General features: G+C 48.3%; 1 protein-coding gene across 3 annotated transcripts in view; it reads left to right on the forward strand.

Annotated features, from left to right (window-relative positions):
* Window positions 1–920: 920 nt before the first annotated feature.
* The window catches only part of LOC123742387 (uncharacterized), a 31,940-nt gene continuing 6,451 nt past the window's right edge, over window positions 921–26,409 (forward strand). Inside the window, exons 1-5 of one of the 3 annotated variants that reach the window (XM_045716332.1) lie at window positions 921–1,374; window positions 1,658–2,074; window positions 6,312–6,743; window positions 9,223–9,419; window positions 24,715–24,949. In XM_045716332.1, the coding sequence (XP_045572288.1) occupies window positions 932–1,374; window positions 1,658–2,074; window positions 6,312–6,743; window positions 9,223–9,419; window positions 24,715–24,949 (1,724 nt within the window). In that variant the 5' untranslated portion in view covers window positions 921–931. The remainder of the gene's footprint in view (window positions 1,375–1,657; window positions 2,075–6,311; window positions 6,744–9,222; window positions 9,420–24,714; window positions 24,950–26,409) is intronic. The other 2 variants (XM_045716334.1, XM_045716333.1) reach the window with 2 other exon arrangements.

Here is a 26,409-nt window from a genome sequence, read left to right on the forward strand (position 1 = left end):
GTTACCCGTATTGTGTTTAGTGTGCTTAGTGCCGTGTGTTTTTGCCTAAATAAAAGGCTCCGTTTGCTAGCCACATTCTGCTCTCCTGCGCCTGACTACCTTACAGCCAGTTACACATACCTGACATTGAATTAAAGATCAAATCTGTTTACTGATGATACATCTGACCCTTCAATGCATGTCAGACATCTTGGGTAATATTTGTGTTATCTAATTCACCAGTTTATTTCCAATTAACCAGTAAAAGAAAGATATATTTTTAAGATGGGTTGTTTCATCACAATGTATCTTATATTCTCTTCCATTCAGATACTGAGTTATAAACACTTCTGTTTCATGCTACTTTGAAATAATCAGTATATATTATCTTTTAAAGACCATCCTCTGATGATTCATCTGACCCCTCAATGCTGTGTCAACTCTGGATAACTTTGCTGAGCAGTGAGGCAGAAATGGACTTCACCACCTTACTTGGTCTCTGTGGAAATGAGTTGCAGCTTCCAGTCCAGGGTGAAATACGAGTGTTTGAGAGAGCAGAAGAAGTGATGAAGCAGAGTCTAGAGAGGGTTCATCTCTGTCTACACTGGGATCAGAGAACTGTTCTCAGTGAAGCTCTCAGCAAAACCATCTTAAAGTGTCTACCAAATATCATCAAGTTCAGGTGAGTGCCCACATGAACAAATAATTACACTTTACTATAGAATACTACAGTAAATACTACAATAAATTCCCCAAAATACTACAGTAATTACTACTGTAAAGATTTTTTTTAACTACAGTAAATACTGCAGTCTAGTATACTAGTATTTTTTATGAAGACATTACAACAACACAACAAGATAGACACACATGACAACAGTATTCAGTCTGTAAAAGAGCCAGCAGTCACATTCTCCCTGCTTCTATCTGAACATAGACATTCTTATGTTTTATGGGTTACAGGTTTACCCCTCTACAACATCAGAGAGGATCCCTTGAAAGACTGGAAACAGAAGAGAAAGCAGCCCTACTAGATTTGTGTCTACAAGCAGCACTAGATCACAGAGAAACGCTCCAGAGAACTGTGAACACACTGCTGTCAATGTTCTCTGTGTATCAAACTGAGAGATATGACATCCTGCTGGATCTGTACTCTCATGTGAAGTACAATAGGAATCAAACAGCCAGGAGTGTCCTTCCATCATTGAAGCCACTTTACCAGTCAGCCAGTCATGTAGTCTGGTCCATAGACCTCTCAGAGAGAAAGGCCTCCCTCCTCCTAGAAGTGCTGAAACTCCAACCAGAGAAGAAACCAGTAGAGCTGAAGGGCTGGTCAGATGAAGAGAGTGAAGTGAGGAGTTTCCTTCAGTGTCTGCCCTACATCTCACAGCTGAGGTGAGTGAGTTTATCCAACAAGAGTCCATATGTCATTGAACTGGTGTAGATAGTATTTATGTTTTACACTGTCTTTATCTTTTTAATACATGCACATATGAAGATGCTGTAGAAACTCTAATTCAGTAGGAATTTAAATTGAACAAAATTCCAATTCATAGTTGCATTGTTTTAAAAGATGGAGTCATATGGAGCTATTAGTTTTCAGTTCCCCAACCCCGTTACTCATATCAGTCCTCATCACTCACCTGTATATCATCTGTGTTGTAAACTGTTTGTTCAGATTTCCTCCACTGAAGGATAATCTAGAGAGGAGAAAGAGAGAGAAGACATTCCTACTGGATCTGTGTCTTCAAGCAGCTCTCCATGAGAGAGGAACCATACAAACAACTGTAGAGAAAGTGTTGTCCCTGTCTGAAGTATATCACAATCAGAAAGATGTTTTCCTGCTGGATCTGTACTCACATGTGAAGGACTATGAGACTCAAACAGGCAGGAGTGTCCTTCCAGCATTACAGCCAGTTTACCAGTCAGCTCCTGCAGTCTGGTCCATAGACCTCTCAGAGAGAAAGGCCTCCCTCCTCCTAGAAGTGCTGAAACTCCAACCAGAGAAGAAACCAGTAGAGCTGAAGGGCTGGTCAGATGAAGAGAGTGAAGTGAGGAGTTTCCTTCAGTGTCTGTCCTACATCTCACAGCTGAGGTGAGTGAGTTTATCCAACAAGAGTCCATATGTCATTGAACTGGTGTAGATAGTATTTATGTTTTACACTGTCTTTATCTTTTTAATACATGCACATATGAAGATGCTGTAGAAACTCTAATTCAGTAGGAATTTAAATTGAACAAAATTCCAATTCATAGTTGCATTGTTTTAAAAGATGGAGTCATATGGTGGTATTAGTTTTCAGTTCCCCAACCCTGTTACTCATATCAGTCCTCATCACTCACCTGTATATCATCTGTGTTTTAAACTGTTTGTTCAGATTTCTTCCACTGATGGATAATATAGAGAGGAGAAAGAGAGAGAAGACATTCCTACTGAATCTTGTGTCTTCAAGCAGCTCTCCATGAGAGAGGAACCATACAAACAACTGTAGAGAAAGTGTTGTCACTGTCTGAAGTATATCACTATCAGAAATGTAATTTCCTGCTGGATCTGTACTCACATGTGAAGGACTATGAGACTCAAACAGGCAGGAGTTTCCTTCCAGCATTACAGCCAGTTTACAAGTCAGCCAGTCCTACGGCCTGGTCCATAGACCTCTCAAAGAGAAAGGCCTCCCTCCTCCTAGAAGTGCTGAAACTCCAACCAGAGAAGAAACCAGTAGAGCTGAAGGGCTGGTCTGATGAAGAGAGTGAAGTGAGGAGTTTCCTTCAGTGTCTGTCCTATATCTCACAGCTGAGGTGAGTCTGAACATGTGTGGTGGTTAGTGATTATGTGATGCTAGTGGCTATTATCTTGTAGAAACATTTGACATATAAAACTTCAAGTGTTGGTAAATCTTGTAGCAGTATTGTTAGAGAGGGGTAAAGGTAAAGATTTTGTTGAGCGCCAGGCAGGTATTAACCCTGCAGAAAGGAACGGAGTAGGATAGAGAGAGACCCACTACCAGACACACACACATCAGCAGAAGAGACTGTCTAGAGTGTAGCCTGTTAGCCAGATAGCCAGTGGAGAGAAAAGATAAGACACACCATATAAAACACCCATCACAGCACAGGGGAAATCCCACCAATAATACCTCATACAATAATGATGGCAGAGCAATTTAACGGCAACTTCATAGAAACTATTTACAAGAAAGAACCCAGTCATCAACATTAGAGGATTTGTAATAATCTGTATTACCTCCCAGTGGAGGAGTGCAGAGGGTATGAATGGTGGGGGGGTCATAGACAAACAAAGACCTTAAAATGTCCACAATCTTCTGGGCCACATGTCATTAGTACCACATCAATACAGTTCAAACAACAAGACACAATAAACTGGCAAGAAACCTCCCTTTAACTAAAATGTCAACCCAAATATGTCTGGCAGGGCAATAATAGTCCAGCGACGCTGAACCTCAAAGGGAAGAGCATTGAAAACAATAATAAAGACTGCTGCAGTGTAAAGCACTGGAGAGAGTGAGAGTGAGAGAGAGAGAGAGAGAGAGAGAGAGAAGAGGGAAATGAGAGAGAGAGAATGAGGGAAATGAGAGAGTGAGGGGGAATGAGGGAAGAGAGAGAGTGAGGGGAGAGAGGGAGAGAGTGAGGGGAGAGACGGAGAGAGAGTGAGGGAAGAGAAAGAGAGAATGAGGGAAGAGAGAGAGAGAATGAGGGAAGAGAGAGAGGGTGTGCGGGAAGGGAGAGAGGGTGTGCGGGAAGGGAGAGAGAGTGAGGGAAGAGAGAGAGTGAGGGAAGAGAGGGAAATGAGAGAGGTAGTGAGGGAAGAGAGTGCGTGAGGATGAGAGTGCGTGAGGGATGAGAGAGAGAGTGAGGGAAGAGAGAGAGAGTGAGGGAAAGAGAGAGAGTGAGGGAAGAGAGAGAGGGAGTGAGGGAAGAGAGAGTGAGGGAAAGAGAGAGAGAGTGAGGGAAGAGAGAGAGGGAGTGAGGGAAGAGAGAGAGGGAGTGAGGGAAGAGAGAGAGGGAGGGAAGAGAGAGAGAGTGAGGGGAGAGAGGGAGAGAGAGTGAGGGAAGAGAAAGAGAGAATGAGGGAAGAGAGAGAGAGAATGAGGGAAGAGAGAGAGGGTGTGCGGGAAGGGAGAGAGGGTGTGCGGGAAGGGAGAGAGAGTGAGGGAAGAGAGAGAGTGAGGGGAGAGAGAGAGATGGTGTGAAGAGAGAGAGAGTGAGGGAAGAGAGGGAAATGAGAGAGGTAGTGAGGGAAGAGAGGTAGTGAGGGATGAGAGTGAGTGAGGGATGAGAGAGAGAGTGAGGGAAGAGAGAGAGGGAGTGGGGGAAGAGAGAGAGGGAGGGAAGAGAGAGAGAGTGAGGGGAGAGAGGGAGAGAATGATGGAAGAGAGAGCGAGAGAGTAAGGGAAGAGAGAGAGTGAATGAGAGAGTGAGGGATGAGAGAAAGTGAGGGAAGAGAGAGAGAAAGAGGGAGGGTAGAGAGATAGAGGGAGGGAATAGAGAGAGTGAGGAAAGAGAGAGTGAGGGAAGAGAGAGAGAGTGTGAGGGAAGAGAGAGAGTGAGGAAAGAGAGAGTGAGGGAAGAGAGAGAGAGCGTGAGGGAAGAAAGAGAGGGTGTGAGGGAAGAGAGAGAGAGTGAGGGAAGAGAGAGAATGAGGGAAGAGAGAGAGGGTGTGCGGGAAGAGAGAGAGAGAGTGAGGGAAGAGAGAGAGAAATGGTGTGAAGAGAGAGTGAGGGAAGAGAGGGAAATGAGAGAGGTAGTGAGGGAAGAGAGCGAGTGAGTTAGGGATGAGAGAGAGCGTGACAGAAAGAGAGAGAGGGAGTGAGGGAAAAGAGAGAGAGAGAGGGAAGAGAGAGAGAGTGATGGAAGAGAGAGAGAATGAGGGAATAGAGAGGGAGAGAGTGAGGGAGAGAGAGAGTGAGTTTGAGAAGAGAGAGAGAATGAGGGAAGAGTGAGAGATGAGTGAGGGAAGAGAGAGAGGGGGAGAGAGTGAGGGAGAGAGAGAGAGAGAGTGTGGGAAGAAAGAGAGAGGGAAGAGAGAGAGTAAGGGAAGAGAGAGAGAGTGAGGGAAGAGAGTGAGGAGAGAGATAGTGAAAAAGAGAGTGAGGGATGGGAGAGAGAGTGAGGGATGAGAGAGATAGTGAGGAAGAGAGAGAGAGTGAGGCAAGAGAGAGAGAGTTAGGGAAAGAGAGAGAGTGAGGGAAGAGAGAGAGTGAGGGAAGAGAGAATGAGAGAGAGAGAGAGAGTGAGAGTGTGGGAAGAGAGAGAGAGTGAGTGTGAGAAGAGAGAGGGAGAATGAGGGAAGAGAGAGTGAGGTAAGATAGAGAGTGAGGGAAGAGAAAAGAGTAAGGAGAGAGAGAGTGAGAAAAGAGAGAGAGTGAGGGAAGAGGGAGTGAGGAGAGAGGGAGTGGGAGAGAGTGAGTGAGGGATAAGAGAGAGTATGAGAGACTGAGGGAAGAGGGAGAGAGTGAGGGAAGAGGGAGAGAGTGAGGGAAGAGGGAGAGAGTGAGGGAAGAGAAAGTGAGGGGGTGAGAGTGAGTGAGGGAAGAGATAGAGAGAGACTGAGATAGTGAGGGAAGAGAGAGAGAGAGTGAAGAGAGAGAGAGATAGAGAGAGAATGAAGCGAGAGAGAGTGAGGGATGAGACAGAAGAGATAGGGAAGAGAGAGAAGAGAGAGAGAAGGAAAGGTCAGTGAGTGAGTGAGTGAGTGAGTGAGTGAGTGAGTGAGTGAGTGAGTGAGTGAGTGAGTGAGTGAGTGAGTGAGTGTGTGAGTGAGTGAGTGAGTGAGTGAGTGAAGAGAGAGAAAGAGAGTGAGTGAGGGAAGAGAGAAAGAGAGAGAGAGTGAGTGAGGGAAGAGAGAGAGAGTGAGGGAAGTGTTAGAGAATGAGGGAAGAGAGAGAGAAAGAGAGGTGAGAGTGAGTGAGGGAAGAGAGAGAGAAAGAGAGGTGAGAGTGAGTGAGATAAGAGAGAGAGAGGGGAGAGAGAAGAGAGAAAAACCAGAGTTGTGCAGCATCACACTATCAAACTGCCCCCAGAGAGTCTCCTTTCTGACTGCTGATGCAAAGTGGCAGCACACGGTGAAGGCTCCGTATAAAACTACACATGTTGGTGAATCTGGGAACATTTATCAGCCCATTTCCTGACATAACTAATGTTGCATTACTAAATGTCACAGATAAATCATGTGAATGTCTCTAAAAACTAAATACTTTAACATATAACCAAAGCACATTATGTAAATGTATAACTACTTCATATATCTTTAACTATGACTGGTTTCATGTGTTCATCCATGTCTGAATCAGCTGTTACTGTCCTTGTTGCAGTTTCTGTCCACGGAGGTCTGATCCCTCAAAGCGGATCAAGTTCCTGGTGGATCTCCTGTCTCAAGCAGCAGAGTGGGAGGAGCAGACAGGAGAGAAGACACTGAAGCTGGTATCATCAGTGTGTACTTACAACACCTTTCCTTTTCCCAATGGAGACAATTCTGAACAGAGTGATTTCCTGCTGGATCTGTACTCACATGTGAAGGACTATGAGACTCAAACAGGCAGGAGTGTCCTTCCAGCATTACAGCCAGTTTACCAGTCAGCTCCTGCAGCCTGGTCCATAGACCTCTCAGAGAGAAAGGCCTCCCTCCTCCTAGAAGTGCTGAAACTCCAACCAGAGAAGAAACCAGTAGAGCTGAAGGGCTGGTCAGATGAAGAGAGTGAAGTGAGGAGTTTCCTTCAGTGTCTGTCCTACATCTCACAGCTGAGGTGTGTCTGAACATGTGTGGTGGTTAGTGATTATGTGATGCTAGTTGTTATTATCTTGTAGAAACATTTGACATATAAAACTTCAAGTGTTGGTAAATCTTGTAGCGGTATTGTTAGAGAGGGGTAAAGGTAAAGATTTTGTTGGGGCGCCAGGCAGGTATTAACCCTGCAGAAAGGAAAAGAGTAGGATAGAGAGAGACCCACTACCAGACACACACACATCAGCAGAAGAGACTGTCTAGAGTGTAGCCTGTTAACCAGATAGCCAGTGGAGAGAAAAGATAAGACACACCATATAAAACACCCATCACAGCACAGGGGAAATCCCACCAATAATACCTCATACAATAATGATGGCAGAGCAATTTAACGGCAACTTCATAGAAACTATTTACAAGAAAGAACCCAGTCATCAACATTAGAGGATTTGTAATAATCTGTATTACCTCCCAGTGGAGGAGTGCAGAGGGTATGAATGGTGGGGGGTCATAGACAAACAAAGGCCTTAAAATGTCCACAATCTTCTGGGCCACATATCATTAGTACCACATCAATACAGTTCAAATAACAAGACACAATAAACTGGCAAGAAACCTCCCTTTAACTAAAATGTCAACCCAAATATGTCTGGCAGGGCAATAATAGTCCAGCGACGCTGAACCTCAAAGGGAAGAGCATTGAAAACAATAATAAAGACTGCTGCAGTGTAAAGCACTGGAGAGAGTGAGAGTGAGAGTGAGAGAGAGAGAGAGAGAGAGAGAGAGAGAAGAGGGAAATGAGAGAGAGAGAATGAGGGAAATGAGAGAGTGAGGGGGAATGAGGGAAGAGAGAGAGTGAGGGGAGAGAGGGAGAGAGTGAGGGGAGAGAGGGAGATGGTGTGAAGAGAGAGAGAGTGAGGGAAGAGAGGGAAATGAGAGAGGTAGTGAGGGAAGAGAGCGCGTGAGGGATGAGAGTGCGTGAGGGATGAGAGAGAGAGTGAGGGAAGAGAGAGAGAGAGTGAGGGAAAGAGAGAGAGTGAGGGAAGAGAGAGAGAGAGAGTGAGGAAGAGAGAGAGAATGAGGGAATAGAGAGGGAGAGAGTGAGGGAGAGAGAGAGTGAGGAGAAGAGAGAGAGAATGAGGGAAGAGAGAGAGAGGAGTGAGGGAAGAGAGAGAGGGGGGAGAGAGTGAGGGAGAAGAGAGAGAGAGAGTGTGGGAAGAGAGAGAGGGAAGAGAGAGAGTGAGGAGAGAGATAGTGAGAAAAGAGAGTGAGGGATGGGAGAGAGAGTGAGGGAAGAGAGAGAAGGTGAGGAAGAGAGAGAGAGTGAGGGAAGAGAGAGAGAGTGAGGAAGAGAGAGAGTGAGGGAAGAGAGAGAGTGAGGGAAGAGAGAAGAGAGAGAGAGAGAGAGTGAGAGTGAGGGAAGAGAGAGAGAGTGAGTGTGAGAAGAGAGAGGGAGAATGAGGGAAGAGAGAGAGAGGTAAGAGAGAGAGTGAGGGAAGAGAAGAGTGGAAGGAGAGAGAGAGTGAGGAAAAGAGAGAGAGTGAGGGAAGAGGGAGTGAGGAGAGAGGGAGTGGGAGAGAGTGAGTGAGGGATAAGAGAGAGTATGAGAGACTGAGGGAAGAGGGAGAGAGTGAGTGAGGGAATTGAGAAAGATAGATTGAGGGAAGAGACAGAGAGTGAGGGAAGAGGGAGAGAGTGAGGGAAGAGAAAGTGAGGGAGTGAGAGTGAGTGAGGGAAGAGATAGAGAGAGACTGAGATAGTGAGGGAAGAGAGACCGAGAGAGTGAGGGAAGAGAGACCGAGAGAGTGAGGGAAGAGAGAGAGAGAGTGAAGAGAGAGAGAGATAGAGAGAGAATGAAGCGAGAGAGAGTGAGGGATGAGACAGAAGAGATAGGGAAGAGAGAGAAGAGAGAGAGAAGGAAAGGTGAGTGAGTGAGTGAGTGAGTGAGTGAGTGAGTGAGTGAGTGAGTGAAGAGAGAGAAAGAGAGTGAGTGAGGGAAGAGAGAAAGAGAGAGAGAGTGAGTGAGGGAAGAGAGAGAGAGTGAGGGAAGTGTTAGAGAATGAGGGAAGAGAGAGAGAAAGAGAGGTGAGAGTGAGTGAGGGAAGAGAGAGAGAAAGAGAGGTGAGAGTGAGTGAGCTAAGAGAGAGAGAGGGGAGAGAGAAGAGAGAAAAACCAGAGTTGTGCAGCATCACACTATCAAACTGCCCCCAGAGAGTCTCCTTTCTGACTGCTGATGCAAAGTGGCAGCACACGGTGAAGGCTCCGTATAAAACTACACATGTTGGTGAATCTGGGAACATTTATCAGCCCATTTCCTGACATAACTAATGTTACATTACTAAATGTCACAGATAAATCATGTGAATGTCTCTAAAACTAAATACTTTAACATATAACCAAAGCACATTATGTAAATGTATAACTACTTCATATATCTTTAACTATGACTGGTTTCATGTGTTCATCCATGTCTGAATCAGCTGTTACTGTCCTTGTTGCAGTTTCTGTCCACGGAGGTCTGATCCCTCAAAGCGGATCAAGTTCCTGGTGGATCTCCTGTCTCAAGCAGCAGAGTGGGAGGAGCAGACAGGAGAGAAGACACTGAAGCTGGTATCATCAGTGTGTACTTACAACACCTTTCCTTTTCCCAATGGAGACAATTCTAAACAGAGTGATTTCCTGCTGGATCTGTACTCACATGTGAAGGACTATGAGACTCAAACAGGCAGGAGTGTCCTTCCAGCATTACAGCCAGTTTACCAGTCAGCTCCTGCAGTCTGGTCCATAGACCTCTCAGAGAGAAAGGCCTCCCTCCTCCTAGAAGTGCTGAAACTCCAACCAGAGAAGAAACCAGTAGAGCTGAAGGGCTGGTCAGATGAAGAGAGTGAAGTGAGGAGTTTCCTTCAGTGTCTGTCCTACATCTCACAGCTGAGCTGAGTCTGAACATGTGTGGTGGTTAGTGATTATGTGATGCTAGTGATTATTATCTTGTAGAAACTTTTGACATATAAAACTTCAAGTGTTGGTAAATCTTGTAGCGGTATTGTTAGAGAGGGGTAAAGGTAAAGATTTTGTTGGGGCGCCAGGCAGGTATTAACCCTGCAGAAAGGAACGGAGTAGGATAGAGAGAGACCCACTACCAGACACACACACATCAGCAGAAGAGACTGTCTAGAGTGTAGGCTGTTAGCCAGATAGCCAGTGGAGAGAAAAGATAAGACACACCATATAAAACACCCATCACAGCACAGGGGAAATCCCACCAATAATACCTCATACAATAATGATGGCAGAGCAATTTAACGGCAACTTCATAGAAACTATTTACAAGAAAGAACCCAGTCATCAACATTAGAGGATTTGTAATAATCTGTATTACCTCCCAGTGGAGGAGTGCAGAGGGTATGAATGGTGGGGGGTCATAGACAAACAAAGGCCTTAAAATGTCCACAATCTTCTGGGCCACATGTCATTAGTACCACATCAATACAGTTCAAATAACAAGACACAATAAACTGGCAAGAAACCTCCCTTTAACTAAAATGTCAACCCAAATATGTCTGGCAGGGCAATAATAGTCCAGCGATGCTGAACCTCAAAGGGACGAGCATTGAAAACAATAATAAAGACTGCTGCAGTGTAAAGCACTGGAGAGAGTGAGAGTGAGAGTGAGAGAGAGAGAGAGAGAGAGAGAGAGAGAGGGAAATGAGAGAGGGAGAATGAGGGAAATGAGAGAGTGAGGGGGAATGAGGGAAGAGAGAGAGTGAGGGGAGAGAGGGAGAGAGTGAGGGGAGAGAGGGAGAGAGAGTGAGGGAAGAGAAAGAGAGAATGAGGAAGAGAGAGAGAGAATGAGGGAAGAGAGAGAGGGGTGTCTGGGAAGGGAGAGAGGGTGTGAGGGAAGGAGAGAGAGTGAGGGAAGAGAGAGAGTGAGGGAGAGAGGAGAGAGAGGGTGGGAAGAGAGAAAGAGAGAGGAAGTGAGGGAAGAGAGAGAAGGGAGAGGGAAGAGAGAGAGGGAGGGAAGAGAGTGAGGGAGTGAGGGAAGAGAGTGAGGGAAGAGAGAGAGAGAGTGAGGGAAGAGAGAGAGAGTGAGGGAAGAGAGAGAGGGAGTGAGGGAAGAGAGAGAGCGAGGGAGAGAGAGAGAGAGTGAGGGAGAGAGAGAGAGAGAGTGAGGGAAGAGAGACGAGAGAGTAAGGGAAGAGAGAGAGTAGAATGAGAGGTGAAGATGAGAGAGAGTGAGGGAAGAGAGAGAGAGAGAGGAGGGTAGAGAGAGAGAGGAGGGAAGAGAGAGAGTGAGGGAAGAGAGAGAGAGTGAGGGAAGAGAGAGAGAGAGTGAGGGAAGAGAGAGAGAGAGAGTGAGTGAGGGAAGAGAGAGAGTGAGGGAAGAGAGAGAGTGAGGGAAGAGAGAGAGAGAGAGGGAGCCAAGAGAGAGAGAGAGTGAGGGAAAGAGAGAGAGAAAAGAGAGAAGAAGAGAAGAGAGAGAGAGTGAGGGAAAGAGAGAGAGAGAGAAGAAGAGAGGGAAAAGAGGAGAGGAAAGAGAAAGAGGAAGAGAGAGAAAGAGGAGAGAGAAAGAGAGAGTGAGGGAAGAGAGAGTGAGGGAAGAGAGAGAGAGAGGGAAAGAGAGAGTGAGGGAAGAGAGAGAGTGAGGGAAGAGAGAGAGAGTGAGGGAAGAAAGAGAGAGTGTGAGGGAGAGAGAGAGAGTGAGGGGAAGAGAGAGAATGAGGGAAGAGAGAGAGGGTGAGGGAAGAGAGAGAGAGAGAGGGAAGAGAGAGAGAAATGGTGGAAGAGAGAGTGAGGGAAGAGAGGGAAATGAGAGAGGTAGTGAGGGAAGAGAGCGATGAGTTAGGGATGAGAGAGAGCGTGACAGAAGAGAGAGGGAGTGAGGGAAAAGAGAGAGAGAGAGGGAAGAGAGAGAGAGTGATGGAAGAGAGAGAGAATGAGGGAATAGAGAGGGAGAGAGTGAGGGAGAGAGAGAGTGAGTTTGAGAAGAGAGAGAGAATGAGGGAAGAGAGAGAGATGAGTGAGGGAAGAGAGAGAGGGGGAGAGAGTGAGGGAGAGAGAGAGAGAGAGTGTGGGAAGAAAGAGAGAGGGAAGAGAGAGAGTAAGGGAAGAGAGAGAGAGTGAGGGAAGAGAGTGAGGAGAGAGATAGTGAAAAAGAGAGTGAGGGATGGGAGAGAGAGTGAGGGATGAGAGAGATAGTGAGGAAGAGAGAGAGAGTGAGGCAAGAGAGAGAGTTAGGGGAAAGAGAGAGAGTGAGGGAAGAGAGAGAGTGAGGGAAGAGAGAATGAGAGAGAGAGAGAGAGTGAGAGTGTGGGAAGAGAGAGAGAGTGAGTGTGAGAAGAGAGAGGGAGAATGAGGGAAGAGAGAGTGAGGTAAGATAGAGAGTGAGGGAAGAGAAAAGAGTAAGGAGAGAGAGAGTGAGAAAGAGAGAGAGTGAGGGAAGAGGGAGTGAGGAGAGAGGGAAGTGGGAGAGAGTGAGTGAGGGATTAAGAGAGAGTATGAGAGACTGAGGGAAGAGGGAGAGAGTGAGGGAAGAGAGAGAGAGAGTGAGGGAAGAGGGAGAGAGTGAGGGAAGAGAAGAGTGAGGGAGTGAGAGTGAGTGAGGGAAGAGATAGAGAGAGACTGAGATAGTGAGGGAAGAGAGACCGAGAGAGTGAGGGAAGAGAGACCGAGAGAGTGAGGGAAGAGAGAGAGAGAGTGAAGAGAGAGAGAGATAGAGAGAGGAAGAGAGAGAGTGAGGGAAGAGAGAGAAGAGATAGGGATGAGACAGAAGAGAGAGAAGGAAAGGTGAGTGAGTGAGTGAGTGAGTGAGTGAGTGAGTGAGTGAGTGAGTGAGTGAGTGAGTGAGTGAGTGAGTGAGTGAGTGAAGAGAGAGAAAGATAGTGAGTGAGGGAAGAGAGAAGAGAGAGAGAGTGAGTGAGGGAGAGAGAGAGAGAGTGAGGGAAGTGTTAGAGAATGAGGGAAGAGAGAGAGAAAGAGAGGTGAGAGTGAGTGAGGGAAGAGAGAGAGAAAGAGAGGTGAGAGTGAGTGAGATAAGAGAGAGTGAGGGAAGAGGGAAAATAAACTAGAGTTGTGCAGCATCACACTATCAAACTGCCCCCAGAGAGTCTCCTTTCTGACTGCTGATGCAAAGTGGCAGCACACGGTGAAGGCTCCATATAAAACTACACATGTTGGTGAATCTGGGAACATTTATCAGCCCATTTCCTGACATCACTAATGTTACATTACTAAATGTCACAGATAAATCATGAATGTCCCCAAAAACTAAATACTTTAACATATAACCAAAGCACATTATGTAAAATGTATAACTACTTCATATATCTTTAACTATGACTGGTTTCATGTGTTCATCCATGTCCGAATCAGCTGTTACCGTCCTTGTTGCAGTTTCTGTCCACGGAGGTCTGATCCTCAAAGCAGATGTTCCTGGTGGATCTCCTGTCTCAAGCAGCAGAGAGGGAGGAGCAGACAGGAGAGAAGACACTGAATCTGGTATCATCAGTGTGTACCTACAGCACCTTTCCTTTTGCCGATATGAGAGACAATTCTGAACAGAGTGATTTCCTGCTGGATCTGTACTCACATGTGAAGGACTATGAGACTCAAACAGGCAGGAGTGTCCTTCCAGCATTACAGCCAGTTTACCAGTCAGCTCCTGCAGCCTGGTCCATAGACCTCTCAGAGAGAAAGGCCTCCTCCTCCTAGAAGTGCTGAAACTCCAACCAGAGAAGAAACCAGTAGAGCTGAAGGGCTGGTCAGATGAAGAGAGTGAAGTGAGGAGTTTCCTTCAGTGTCTGCCCTACATCTCACAGCTGAGGTGAGTCTGAACATGTGTGGTGGTTAGTGATTATGTGATGCTAGTGTGTTATTATCTTGTAGAAACATTTGACATATAAAACTTCAAGTGTTGGTAAATCTTGTAGCGGTATTGTTAGAGAGGGGTAAAGGTAAAGATTTTGTTGCGGCACCAGGCAGGTATTAACCCTGCAGAAAGGAACGGAGTAGGATAGAGAGAGACCCACTACCAGACACACACACATCAGCAGAAGAGACTGTCTAGAGTGTAGGCTGTTAGCCAGATAGCCAGTGGAGAGAAAAGATAAGACACACCATATAAAACACCCATCACAGCACAGGGGAAATCCCACCAATAATACCTCATACAATAATGATGGCAGAGCAATTTAACGGCAACTTCATAGAAACTATTTACAAGAAAGAACCCAGTCATCAACATTAGAGGATTTGTAATAAATTGTATTACCTCCCAGTGGAGGAGTGCAGAGGGTATGAATGGTGGGGGGTCATAGACAAACAAAGACCTTAAAATGTCCACAATCTTCTGGGCCACATGTCATTAGTACCACATCAATACAGTTCAAATAACAAGACACAATAAACTGGCAGGAACCTCCCTTTAACTAAAATGTCAACCCAAATATGTCTGACAGGGCAATAATAGTCCAGCGACGCTGAACCTCAAAGGGAAGAGCATTGAAAACAATAATAAAGACTGCTGCAGTGTAAAGCACTGGAGAGAGAGAGGGAGAGGAGAGAGAGAGGGGGAGAGAGAGAGAGAGAGAGAGAGAGAGAGGAGAGAGAGAGAGAGAGAGGAGGGGAGGGGAGAGAAGAGAGAGAGTGAAGAGGGAAGAGAAAGAGGAAGAGAGAGGAGAGAGAAGGAGAGAGGGAAGAGAGAGAAGAGGAGAGAGAGAGAGAGGAGAGAGAGAGGAGAGAGGGAGAGAGGAGAGAGGAAGAGAGAGAGGAGAGGGAGAGAGAGAGTGAGGGAAGAGAGGAGAGTGAGAGAGAGAGTGAGGGAAGAGAGAGAGAGTGAGGGAAGAGAGAGAAGTAGAGGGAGAGAGAGATGAGGGAAAGAAGAGAGAGAGAGAGTAGGAAGAAGAGAGAGGAGGGAAGAGAGAGAGAGAGAGAGAAGAGAGAGGAGGAGGGAGAGAGAGAGGAGGGAGAGAGAGAGAGAGAGGGAGGGAGGGGAGAGTGAGGGGAAAGAGAGAGAGGGAGGGAAGAGAGAGAGTGAAGAGAGAGAATGAGGGAAGAGAGAGAGAGAGTGAGGGAAGAGAGAGTGAGGCAAGAGGGAGTGAGGGAAGAGAGTGAGGCAAGAGAGAGTGAGGGAAGAGAGAGAGAGAGAGTGAGGGAAGGGAGAGGGTGAGGGAAGAAAGTGAGAGAGAGATTGAGAGAGAGAGTGAGAGAGAAAGACTGAGGGAAGACAGAGAGAAAGACGGAGGGAAGAGAGAGTGAGTGAGGGAGTGAGTGTGTGAGGAAAGAGAGAGAGAGTGAGGAAAGAGAGAGAGAGTGAGGGAAGAGAGAGAGTGAGGGAAGAGAGAGATAATGAAGGAAGAGAGAGTGAGTGGGACAGGGAGAGCGGGAGAGAGTGAGTGAGGGAAGAGAGAGAGAGTGAGGGAAGAGTGAGAGTAAGTGAAGAGAGTGAGAGAGAGACAAAGAGAGACAGACAGAGAGAGTGAGAGAGAGAGAGTGAGGGAGAGAAAGAGTGAGGGAGTGTGGGAAGAGAGAGAGCGAGTGTGGGGGAGAGTGTGGGGAGAGAGAGTGGGAAGAGAGAATGACGGAAGAGAGAATGAGGGAAGGGAGAATGAGGGAAGGGAGAGTGAGGGGAGAGAGAGTGATGGAAGAGGGGGAGAGAGAGAGAAAGAAAGAGAGAGAGAATGAGGGAAGAGCGAGAGAGAGAGTGAGGGAAGAGAGAGAGAGTGAGGGATGAGAGAGAGTTTGAGGAAGAGGGAGAGAGAGAGTAAGGGAAGAGAGAGAGAGTGAGTAAAGAGAAAGAGACAATGAGGGAAGAGAGGGAGAGAGGGAAGTCAGAGTGAAAGAGAGATAGAGGGACATGAGAGAGACGAGAGAGAGAGTGAAGGAAGAGAGAGAGTGGGACAGGGAGAGTGGGAGTGAGTGAGGGAGGAGAGAGAGAGAAAGAGGAGAGAGAGAGAAAGAGGCGAGAGAGAGAAAGAGGCGAGAGAGTGAGTGAGGTCAGAGAGTGAGTGAGGGAAGAGAGAGAGAGAGTGAGGGAAGAGAGAGAGTGAGGGAGGGAAGAGAGAGAGAGTGAGGGAAGAGAGAGAGAGAATGAGGGAGGTGAGAGAGGGAGAGAGTGAGTGAGGGAAGAGAGAGAGTGAGTGAGGGAAGAGAGAGAGTGAGTGAGGGAAGAGAGAGTGAGTGAGGGAAGAGAGAGAGGAGTGAGGGAAGAGAGAGTAGAGTGAGGGGAGAGAGAGTGAGTGAGGCAAGAGAGAGAGAGTGATTGAAGGAAGACAGAGAGAGTTAGGGGATAGAATGAGTGAGGGAAGAGAGAGAGTAAGTAAAGGAAGAGGAGTGAGGGAAGAGAGAGAGTGAGCGAGGGACGAGAGAGAGAAGAGTGAGGGAAGAGAGAGGAAAGAGAGATAGAGGGAAGGAGAGAGAGGAGGAAGAGGGAAAGAGAGAGAGAGTGTGGGATGAGAGATAGAGTGAAGGAAGAGAGAGAGTGGGACAGGGAGAGTGGGAGAGAGTGAGTGAGGGAGGAGAGAGAGAGTGAGTGAGGGAAGAGAGTGAGTGAGGGAAGAGAGTGAGTGAGTGAGGGAAGAGAGAGAGAGAGTGAGGGAAGAGAGAGAGAGTGAGGGAAGAGAGAGAGAATGAGGGAAGTGAGAAGGAGAGAGTGAGTGAAGGAAGAGAGAGAGTGAGTGAGGGTAGAGAGAGAGTGAGTGAGGGAAGAGTGAGTGAGGGAAGACGGAGAGTGAGCGAGGGACGAGAGTGAGTGAGTGAGCGAAAAGAGTGAGTGAGGGAAGAGAGAAAGAGAGTGAATGAGGGAAGAGAGAGAGTGAGTGAGGGAAGAGAGAGAGTGAGTGAGGAAGAGAGAGAGTGAGTGAGGGAAGAGAGAGAGTGAGCGAGGGACGAGAGTGAGGAGTGAGGGAAAAGAGAGTGAGTGAGGGAAGAGAGAAAGAGAGTGAATGAGGGAAGAGAGAGAGAGTGAATGAGGGAAGAGAGAAATAGTGAGTGAGGGAAGAGGGAGAGAGAGAGAGAGAGTGAGCGAGGGATGAGAGTGAGTGACGGAGTGAGTGAGGGAAGAGAGTGAGTGAGTGAGGGAAGAGGGAGTGAGTGAGTGAGGAGGAGGAGAGAGAGAGTGAGTGAATGAGTGAGGGAAGAGAGAGAGTGAGTGAGGGAAGAGAGAGAGAGTGAGTGAGGGAAGAGAGAGAGAGAGAGTGAGTGAGAGAGAGAGTGAGTGAGGGAAGAGAGAGAGTGAGTGAGGGAAGAGAGAGTGAGTGAGGGAAGAGAGAGTGAGTGAGGGAAGAGAGAGAGTGAGTGAGGGAAAGAGAGAGAGGATGAGGGAAAGAGAGAGTGAGTGAGGGAAGAGAGTGAGTGAGGGAAGAGAGAGTGAGGGAAGAGAGAGAGAGTGAGGGAAGAGAGAGAGAGGGAGTAGAGAGGGAGAGTGAGGGAAGAGAGAGAGAGTGAGGGAAGAGAGAGAGTGAGTGAGGGAAGAGAGAGAGTGAGTGAGGGAAGAGAGAGTGAGTGAGGGAAGAGAGAGAGTGAGTGAGGGAAGAGAGAGTCAGTGAGTGAGGGAAGAGAGAGAGAGAGTGAGGGAAGAGAGAGAGTGAGGAGGGGAGAGAGAGAGAGTGAGTGAGGGAAGGAGAGTGAGTGAGGGAAGAGAGTGAGAGGAAGAGAGAGAGAGTGAGGGAAAAGAGAGTGAGGGAAGAGAGAGGAGAGTGAGGAGGAAAGAGTGAGGGAAGAGAGAGTGAGGAGTGAGAAAAGAGAGAGTGAGTGAGGGAAGAGAGAGAGTGAGGGAAGAGAGAGAGAGAGTGAGGGAAGAGAGAGAGAGTGAGTGAGGGAAGAGAGAGTGAGGAGGGAGAGAGAGAGTGAGTGAGGGAAGAGAGAGAGTGAGTGAGGGAAGAGAGAGAGTGAGTGAGGGAAGAGAGAGAAGTGAGTGAGTGGGAGAGAGAGAGAGAGTGAGGGAAGAGAGAAGTGAGGGAAGAGAGAGAGAGAGAGGAGAGAGAGAGGAGAGAGAGAGAGAGAGAGTGAGTGAGGGAAGAGAGGAGAGAGTGAATGAGGGAAGAGAGAGAGAGTGAGTGAGGGAAGAGAGAGAGTGAGTGAGGGAAGAGAGAGAGAGTGAGTGAGGGAAGAGAGAGGAGTGAGGGAAGAGAGAGAGTGAGTGAGGGAAGAGAGAGAGAGAGTGAGGGAGAGAGAGTGAGTGAGGGAGAGAGAGAGCGAGTGAGGGAGAGAGAGAGAGCAGAGTGAGGGAGAGAGAGAGAGAGTGGAAGAGAGAGGTGAGGAGGGAAGAGAGAGAGAGTGAGTGAGGGAAGAGAGAGAGAGTGAGTGAGGGAGAGAGAGTGAGTGATGGGAGAGAGAGAGAGTGAGTGGGGAAGAGAGAGAGAGAGTGAGGGAAGATGAGTGAGGGAGAGAGAGTAAGTGAGGGAAGAGAGAGAGTGAGTGTGGGAAGAGAGAGAGTGAGTGTGGGAAGAGAGAAAGAGAGTGAATGAGGAGAGAGAGTGAGTGATGGAAGAGAGAGAGTGAGTGAGGGAAGAGAGAGAGAGTGAGGAATGAGTGAGGGAAGAGAGTAAGTGGAGGGAAGAGAGTAAGTGAGTGTGGGAAGAGAGAGTGAGTGTGGGAAGAGAGAGTGAGTGAGGGAAGAGAGAGAGAGTAATTGAGGTAAGAGAGAGAGAGGGAGTGAGGGAAGAGAGAGAGAGAGTGAGGAAAGAGTGAGTGAGGGAAGAGAGATAGTGAGTGAGGGAAGTGAGAGAGAGAGTGAGGGAATTGAGAGAGTGAGGGAAGAGGGAAAGAGTTAGTGAGGGAAGAGAGTGAGAGAGAGTGAGGAAAGAGAGAGAGTGAGTGAGTGATGGAAGAGGGAGAGAGAGTGAGTGAGGGAAGAGAGAGAGTGAGTGAGTGTGGGAAGAGAGAGAGTGAGTGAGTGTGGGAAGAGAGTGAGTGAGGGAAGAGAGAGAGTGAGTGAGGGAAGAGAGAGATAGTGAGTGTGAGTGGGAGGAGAAAGAGAGAGTGAGGTAAGAGAGAGAGTGAGGGAAGAGAGAGAGAGGGAGGAGAGAGAGAGGGAAGAGAGAGGGAGAGAGGAGTGAGAGGGAAGAGAGAGAGAGTGAGTGAGGGAAGAGAGAGAGAGTGAATGAGGGAAGAGAGAGAGAGTGAATGAGGGAAGAGAGAGTGATTGAGGGAAGAGAGAGAGAGTGAATGAGGGAAGAGAGAGAGAGCGAAAGGAGGGAGAGAGAGCGAGTGAGGGGAGAGAGAGAGCGAGTGAGGGGAGAGAGAGAGCGAGTGAGGGGAGAGAGTGAGTGAGGGAAGAGAGGAGAGTGAGTGAGGGAAGAGAGAGAGAGTGAGGGAAGAGAGAGAGAGTGAGTGAGGGAGAGAGAGAGTGAGTGAGGGAAGAGAGAGAGAGTGAGTGAGGGAAGAGAGAGAGAGTGAGTGAGTGAGGGAAGAGAGTGAGTGAGGGAAGAGAGAGTGAGGTGGGAAGAGAGAGAGTGAGGGAAGAGAGAGAGAGAGTAAGTGAGGGAAGAGAGAGAGAGTGAGTGAGGGAAGACAGAGAGAGCGTGAGTGAAAGAGTGAGTGAGGGAAGAGAGAGAGTGAGTGAGGGAAAGAGAGTGAGTGAGGGAAAAGAGAGTGAGGGAAGAGAGAAAGAGTGAGTGAGGGAAGAGAGAGAGAGAGTGAGGGAAAGAGAGAGAGAGAGTGAGTGAGGGAAGAGAGAGAGAGAGTGAGTGAGGGAAGAGAGAGAGAGAGTGAGTGAGGGAAGAGAGAGAGAGAGTGAGTGAGGGAAGAGAGAGAGTGAGTGAGGGAAGAGAGAGAGTGAGTGAGGGAAGAGAGAGAGTGAAGTGAGGGAAGAGAGAGAGTGAGTGAGGGAAGAGAGAGAGTGTGAGTGAGGGAAGAGAGAGAGTGTGAGTGAGGGAAAGAGAGAGTGAGTGAGGAGAGAAAGAGAGAGTGAGTGAGGGAAGAGAGAGTGAGTGAGGGAAGAGAGTGAGTGAGGAAGAGAGAGAGTGAGGGAAGAGAGAGAGTGAGGGAAGAGAGAGAGCGAGTGAGGGAAGAGAGAGAGAGAGTGAGGGAAGAGAGAGAGAGAGTGAGGGAAGAGAGAGAGAGAGTGAGGGAAGAGAGAGTGAGAGTGAGGGAAGAGAGAGTCAGTGAGTGAGGGAAGAGAGAGTGAGTGAGTGAGGGAAGAGAGAGTCAGTGAGTGAGGGAGGAGAGAGAGAGTGAAGAGAGAGCGAGTGAGTGATTGAAGAGAGAGAGTGAGTGAGCGAAACGAGAGAGTGAGTGAAGGAAGAGGGAGAGTGAGTGAGGGAAGAGAGAGATAGTGAGTGTGAGTGGGAGGAGAAAGAGAGCGTGAGGTAAGAGAGAGAGTGAGGGAAGAGAGAGAGGGAGGAGAGAGAGAGGGAAGAGAGAGAGAGAGAGAGTGAGTGAGGGAAGAGAGAGAGAGTGAGTGAGGGAAGAGAGAGAGAGTGAGTGAGGGAAGAGAGAGAGAGAGTGAGTGAGGGAAGAGAGAGTGATTGAGGGAAGAGAGAGAGAGTGAATGAGGGAAGAGAGAGAGAGCGAGTGAGGGGAGAGAGAGCGAGTGAGGGAGAGAGAGAGCGAGTGAGGGGAGAGAGAGAGCGAGTGAGGGGAGAGACTGAGTGAGGGAAGAGAGAGAGAGAGTGAGTGAGGGAAGAGAGAGAGAGAGTGAGTGAGGGAAGAGAGAAAGAGAGTGAATGAGGAGAGAGAGTGAGTGATGGAAGAGAGAGAGCGAGTGAGGGAAGAGAGAGAGAGAGTGAGTGAAGAGTGAGGAAGAGAGTAAGTGAGGGAAGAGAGTGAGTGAGGGAAAAGAGAGTGAGTGAGGGAAGAGAGAGAGAGTGAGTGAGGGAAGAGAGAGAGAGGAGTGAGGGAGAGAGAGAGAGAGTGAGGGAAGAGTGAGTGAGGGAAGAGAGAGAGTGAGTGAGGGAAGTGAGAGAGAGAGTGAGTGAGGGAATTGAGTGAGTGAGGGAAGAGGGAGAGAGTGAGTGAGGGAAGAGAGTGAGAGAGTGAGTGAGGAAAGAGAGAGAGTGAGTGAGTGAGGGAAGAGGAGAGAGAGTGAGTGAGGGAAGAGAGAGAGAGAGTGAGTGAGGGAAGAGAGAGAGAGTGAGTGAGGGAAGAGAGAGAGTGAGTGAGTGAGGGAAGAGAGAGAGTGAGTGAGTGTGGGAAGAGAGTGAGTGAGTGAGAGAAGAGAGAGAGTGAGTGAGGGAAGAGAGAGAGTGAATGAGGGAAGACAGAGAGAGAGTGAGTGAGGGAAGAGAGAGTGTGAGTGAGGGAAGAGAGAGTGAGTGAGAGAAAAGAGAGAGTGAGTGAGGGAAGAGAGAGTGAGTGAGGGAAGAGAGAGAGTGAGTGAGGGAGAGAGAGAGTGAGGGAAGAGAGAGAGAGAGTGAGAGAAGAGAGAGCGAGAGTGAGGGAAGTGAGAGGGAGAGTGAGGGAAGAGAGAGGGAGAGTGAGGGAAGAGAGAGCGAGAGTGAGGGAAGAGAGAGAGAGTGAGGGGAGAGAGAGAGAGTGAGTGAGGGAAGAGAGTGAGTGAGGGAAGAGAGTGAGGGAGAGAGAGAGAGAGAGAGAGAGAGAGAGAGGAAAGAGAGAGAGAGTGAGGAAAGAGAGAGTGAGGGAAGAGAGCGAGAGGAAGTGAGGGAAAGAGAGTGAGGGAAGAGAGAGAGAGAGTGAGGAAAGAGAGTTAGTGAGGGAAGAGAGAGATTTAGTGAGGGAAGAGAGTGAGAGAGAGTGAGGAAAGAGAGAGAGAGTGAGTGAGGGAAGAGAGAGTGAGGGAAGAGAGAGAGAGTGAGTGAGGGAAGAGAGAGCGAATGAGTGAAGGAAGAGAGTGAGTGAGTGAGTGAAGAGAGAGATAGTGAGTGTGAGTGGGAGGAGAAAGAGAGAGTGAGGGAAGAGAGAGAGTGAGGGAAGAGAGAGAGAGGGAGGAGAGAGAGAGGGAAGAGAGAGGGAGAGAGAGTGAGTGAGGGAAGAGAGAGAGAGTGAGTGAGGGAAGAGAGAGAGAGTGAATGAGGGAAGAGAGAGAGAGTGAATGAGGGAAGAGAGAGAGAGTGAATGAGGGAAGAGAGAGAGAGCGAGTGAGGGGAGAGAGAGCGAGTGAGGGGAGAGAGAGAGCGAGTGAGGGGAGAGAGAGAGCGAGTGAGGGGAGAGACTGAGTGAGGGAAGAGAGAGAGAGTGAGTGAGGGAAGAGAGAGAGAGTGAGTGAGGGAAGAGAGAAAGAGAGTGAATGAGGAGAGAGAGTGAGTGATGGAGGAGAGAGAGAGTGAGTGAGGGAAGAGAGAGAGAGAGTGAGTGAATGAGTGAGGGAAGAGAGTAAGTGAGGGAAGAGAGTAAGTGAGTGTGGGAAGAGAGAGTGAGTGTGGGAAGAGAGAGTGAGTGAGGGAAGAGAGAGAGAGAGTAATTGAGGTAAGAGAGAGAGAGGGAGTGAGGGAAGAGAGAGAGAGAGTGAGGAAAGAGTGAGTGAGGGAAGAGAGATAGTGAGTGAGGGAAGTGAGAGAGAGAGTGAGGGAATTGAGAGAGTGAGGGAAGAGGGAAAGAGTTAGTGAGGGAAGAGAGTGAGAGAGAGTGAGGAAAGAGAGAGAGTGAGTGAGTGATGGAAGAGGGAGAGAGAGTGAGTGAGGGAAGAGAGAGAGAGTGAGTGAGGGGAGAGAGAGAGAGAGTGAGTGAGTGGGAAGAGAGAGAGTGAGTGAGTGTGGGAAGAGAGTGAGTGAGGGAAGAGAGAGAGTGAGTGAGGGAAGAGAGAGATAGTGAGTGTGAGTGGGAGGAGAAAGAGAGAGTGAGGTAAGAGAGAGAGTGAGGGAAGAGAGAGAGGGAGGAGAGAGAGAGGGAAGAGAGAGGGAGAGAGAGTGAGTGAGGGAAGAGAGAGAGAGTGAGTGAGGGAAGAGAGGGAGAGTGAATGAGGGAAGAGAGAGAGAGTGAATGAGGGAAGAGAGAGTGAATGAGGGAAGAGAGAGAGAGTGAATGAGGGAAGAGAGAGAGAGCGAGTGAGGGGAGAGAGAGCGAGTGAGGGGAGAGAGAGAGCGAGTGAGGGGAGAGAGAGAGCGAGTGAGGGGAGAGACTGAGTGAGGGAAGAGAGAGAGAGAGTGAGTGAGGGAAGAGAGAGAGAGTGAATGAGGAGAGAGAGTGAGTGATGGAAGAGAGAGAGAGTGAGTGAGGGAAGAGAGAGAGAGAGTGAGTGAATGAGTGAGGGAAGAGAGTAAGTGAGGGAAGAGAGTAAGTGAGTGTGGGAAGAGAGAGTGAGTGTGGGAAGAGAGAGTGAGTGAGGGAAGAGAGAGAGAGAGTAAGTGAGGTAAGAGAGAGAGGGAGTGAGGGAAGAGAGAGAGAGAGTGAGGAAAGAGTGAGTGAGGGAAGAGAGATAGTGAGTGAGGGAAGTGAGAGAGAGAGTGAGGGAATTGAGAGAGTGAGGGAAGAGGGAAAGAGTTAGTGAGGGAAGAGAGTGAGAGAGAGTGAGGAAAGAGAGAGAGTGAGTGAGTGATGGAAGAGGGAGAGAGAGTGAGTGAGGGAGAGAGAGAGAGTGAGTGAGTGTGGGAAGAGAGAGAGAGTGAGTGAGTGAGGGAAGAGAGAGAGTGAGTGAGGGAAGAGAGTGAGTGAGGGAAGAGAGAGTGAGTGAGGGAAGAGAGAGATAGTGAGTGTGAGTGGGAGGAGAAAGAGAGAGTGAGGTAAGAGAGAGAGTGAGGGAAGAGAGAGAGAGGGAGGAGAGAGAGAGGGAAGAGAGAGGGAGAGAGAGTGAGTGAGGGAAGAGAGAGAGAGTGAGTGAGGGAAGAGAGAGAGAGTGAGTGAGGGAAGAGAGAGAGAGAGTGAGTGAGGGAAGAGAGAGAGAGCGAGTGAGGGAGAGAGAGAGCGAGTGAGGGAGAGAGAGAGAGCGAGTGAGGGAGAGAGAGAGAGCGAGTGAGGGAGAGAGTGAGTGAGGGAAGAGAGAGAGAGAGTGAGTGAGGGAAGAGAGAGAGAGAGTGAATGAGGAGAGAGAGTGAGTGATGGAAGAGAGAGAGAGTGAGTGAGGGAAGAGAGAGAGAGTGAGTGAATGAGTGAGGGAAGAGAGTAAGTGAGGGAAGAGAGTAAGTGAGTGTGGGAAGAGAGAGTGAGTGAGGGAAGAGAGAGTGAGTGAGGGAAGAGAGAGAGAGAGTGAGGTAAGAGAGAGAGGGAGTGAGGGAAGAGAGAGAGAGAGTGAGGAAAGAGTGAGTGAGGGAAGAGAGATAGTGAGTGAGGGAAGTGAGAGAGAGAGTGAGGGAATAGAGAGAGTGAGGGAAGAGGGAAAGAGTTAGTGAGGGAAGAGAGTGAGAGAGAGTGAGGAAAGAGAGAGAGTGAGTGAGTGATGGAAGAGGGAGAGAGAGTGAGTGAGGGAAGAGAGAGAGAGTGAGTGAGTGTGGGAAGAGAGAGAGAGAGTGAGTGAGTGTGGGAAGAGAGAGAGTGAGTGAGTGTGGGAAGAGAGAGAGTGAGGGAAGAGAGAGAGAGAGAGAGAGAGAGTGAGAGAGAACAGTGAGTGAGGGAAGAGGGAAAACAAACAGATGTTGTGCAGCATCACACTATCAAACTGCCCCCCAGAGAGTCTCCTTTCTGACTGCTGATGCAAAGTGGCAGCACACGGTGAAGGCTCCGTATAAAACTACACATGTTGGTGAATCTGGGAACATTTATCAGCCCATTTCCTGACATAACTAATGTTACATTACTAAATGTCACAGATAAATCATGTGAATGTCTCTAAAACTAAGTACTTTAACATATAACCAAAGCACATTATGTAAATGTACAACTACTTCATATATCTTTAACTATGACTGGTTTCATGTGTTCATCCATGTCTGAATCAGCTGTTACTGTCCTTGTTGTAGTTTCTGTCCATGGAGGTCTGATCCCTCAAAGCAGATCAAGTTCCTGGTGGATCTCCTGTCTCAAGCAGCAGAGTGGGAGGAGCAGACAGGAGAGAAGACACTGAAGCTGGTATCATCAGTGTGTACTTACAGCACCTTTCCTTTCTGGATGATGAGATGATGAGATCAAGGAATATCAATTTGATTTCCTGCTGGATCTGTGCTCACATGTGAAGGACTATGAGACTCAAACAGGCAGGAGTGTCCTTCCAGCATTACAGCCAGTTTACCAGTCAGCTCCTGCAGTCTGGTCCATAGACCTCTCAGAGAGAAAGGCCTCCCTCCTCCTAGAAGTGCTGAAACTCCAACCAGAGAAGAAACCAGTAGAGCTGAAGAGCTGGTCTGATGAAGAGAGTGAAGTGAGGAGTTTCCTTCAGTGTCTGCCCTACATCTCACAGCTGAGGTGAGACTGAACATGTGTGGTGGTTAGTGATTATGTGATGCTAGTGGTTATTATCTTGTAGAAACATTTGACATGTAACACTTCAAGTGTTGGTAAATCTTGTAGCTGTATTGTTAGAGAGGGGTAAAGGTAAAGATTTAGTTGGGGCGCCAGGCAGGTATTAACCCTGCAGAAAGGAACGGAGTAGGATAGAGAGAGACCCACTACCAGACACACACACATCAGCAGAAGAGACTGTCTAGAGTGTAGCCTGTTAGCCAGATAGCCAGTGGAGAGAAAAGATAAGACACACCATATAAAACACCCATCACAGCACAGGGGAAATCCCACCAATAATACCTCATACAATAATGATGGCAGAGCAATTTAACGGCAACTTCATAGAAACTATTTACAAGAAAGAACCCAGTCATCAACATTAGAGGATTTGTAATAATCTGTATTACCTCCCAGTGGAGGAGTGCAGAGGGTATGAATGGTGGGGGTCATAGACAAACAAAGACCTTAAAATGTCCAAAATGTTCTGGGCCACATGTCATTAGTACCACATCAATACAGTTCAAACAACAAGACACAATAAACTGGCAAGAAACCTCCCTTTAACTAAAATGTCAACCCAAATATGTCTGGCAGGGCAATAATAGTCCAGCGATGCTGAACCTCAAAGGGACGAGCATTGAAAACAATAATAAAGACTGCTGCAGTGTAAAGCACTGGAGAGAGTGAGAGTGAGAGAGAGTGAGAGAGAGAGAGAGAGAAGAGGGAAATGAGAGAGGGAGAATGAGGGAAATGAGAGAGGGAGAATGAGGGAAATGAGAGAGTGAGGGGGAATGAGGGAAGAGAGAGAGTGAGGGGAGAGAGGGAGAGAGTGAGGGGAGAGAGGGAGAGAGAGTGAGGGAAGAGAAAGAGAGAATGAGGGAAGAGAGAGAGAGAATGAGGGAAGAGAGAGAGGGTGTGCGGGAAGGGAGAGAGGGTGTGCGGGAAGGGAGAGAGAGTGAGGGAAGAGAGAGAGTGAGGGGAGAGAGAGAGATGGTGTGAAGAGAGAGAGAGTGAGGGAAGAGAGGGAAATGAGAGAGGTAGTGAGGGAAGAGAGGTAGTGAGGGATGAGAGTGAGTGAGGGATGAGAGAGAGAGTGAGGGAAGAGAGAGAGAGTGAGGGAAGAGAGAGAGAGTGAGGGAAGAGAGAGAGGGAGTGGGGGAAGAGAGAGAGGGAGGGAAGAGAGAGAGAGTGAGGGGAGAGAGGGAGAGAGTGATGGAAGAGAGAGGAGAGAGTGAGGGAAGAGAGAGAGAGTGAAAGAGAGAGTGAGGGAAGAGAGAAAGTGAGGGAAGAGAGAGAGAAAGAGGGAGGGTAGAGAGATAGAGGGAGGGAATAGAGAGAGTGAGGAAAGAGAGAGTGAGGGAAGAGAGAGATAGAGGGAGGGAATAGAGAGAGTGAGGGAAGAGAGAGTGAGGGAAGAGAGA

Source organism: Salmo salar, chromosome ssa04, assembly GCF_905237065.1.
Source record: "Salmo salar chromosome ssa04, Ssal_v3.1, whole genome shotgun sequence".
In the NCBI taxonomy this organism is placed as follows: Eukaryota; Metazoa; Chordata; class Actinopteri; order Salmoniformes; family Salmonidae; genus Salmo; species Salmo salar.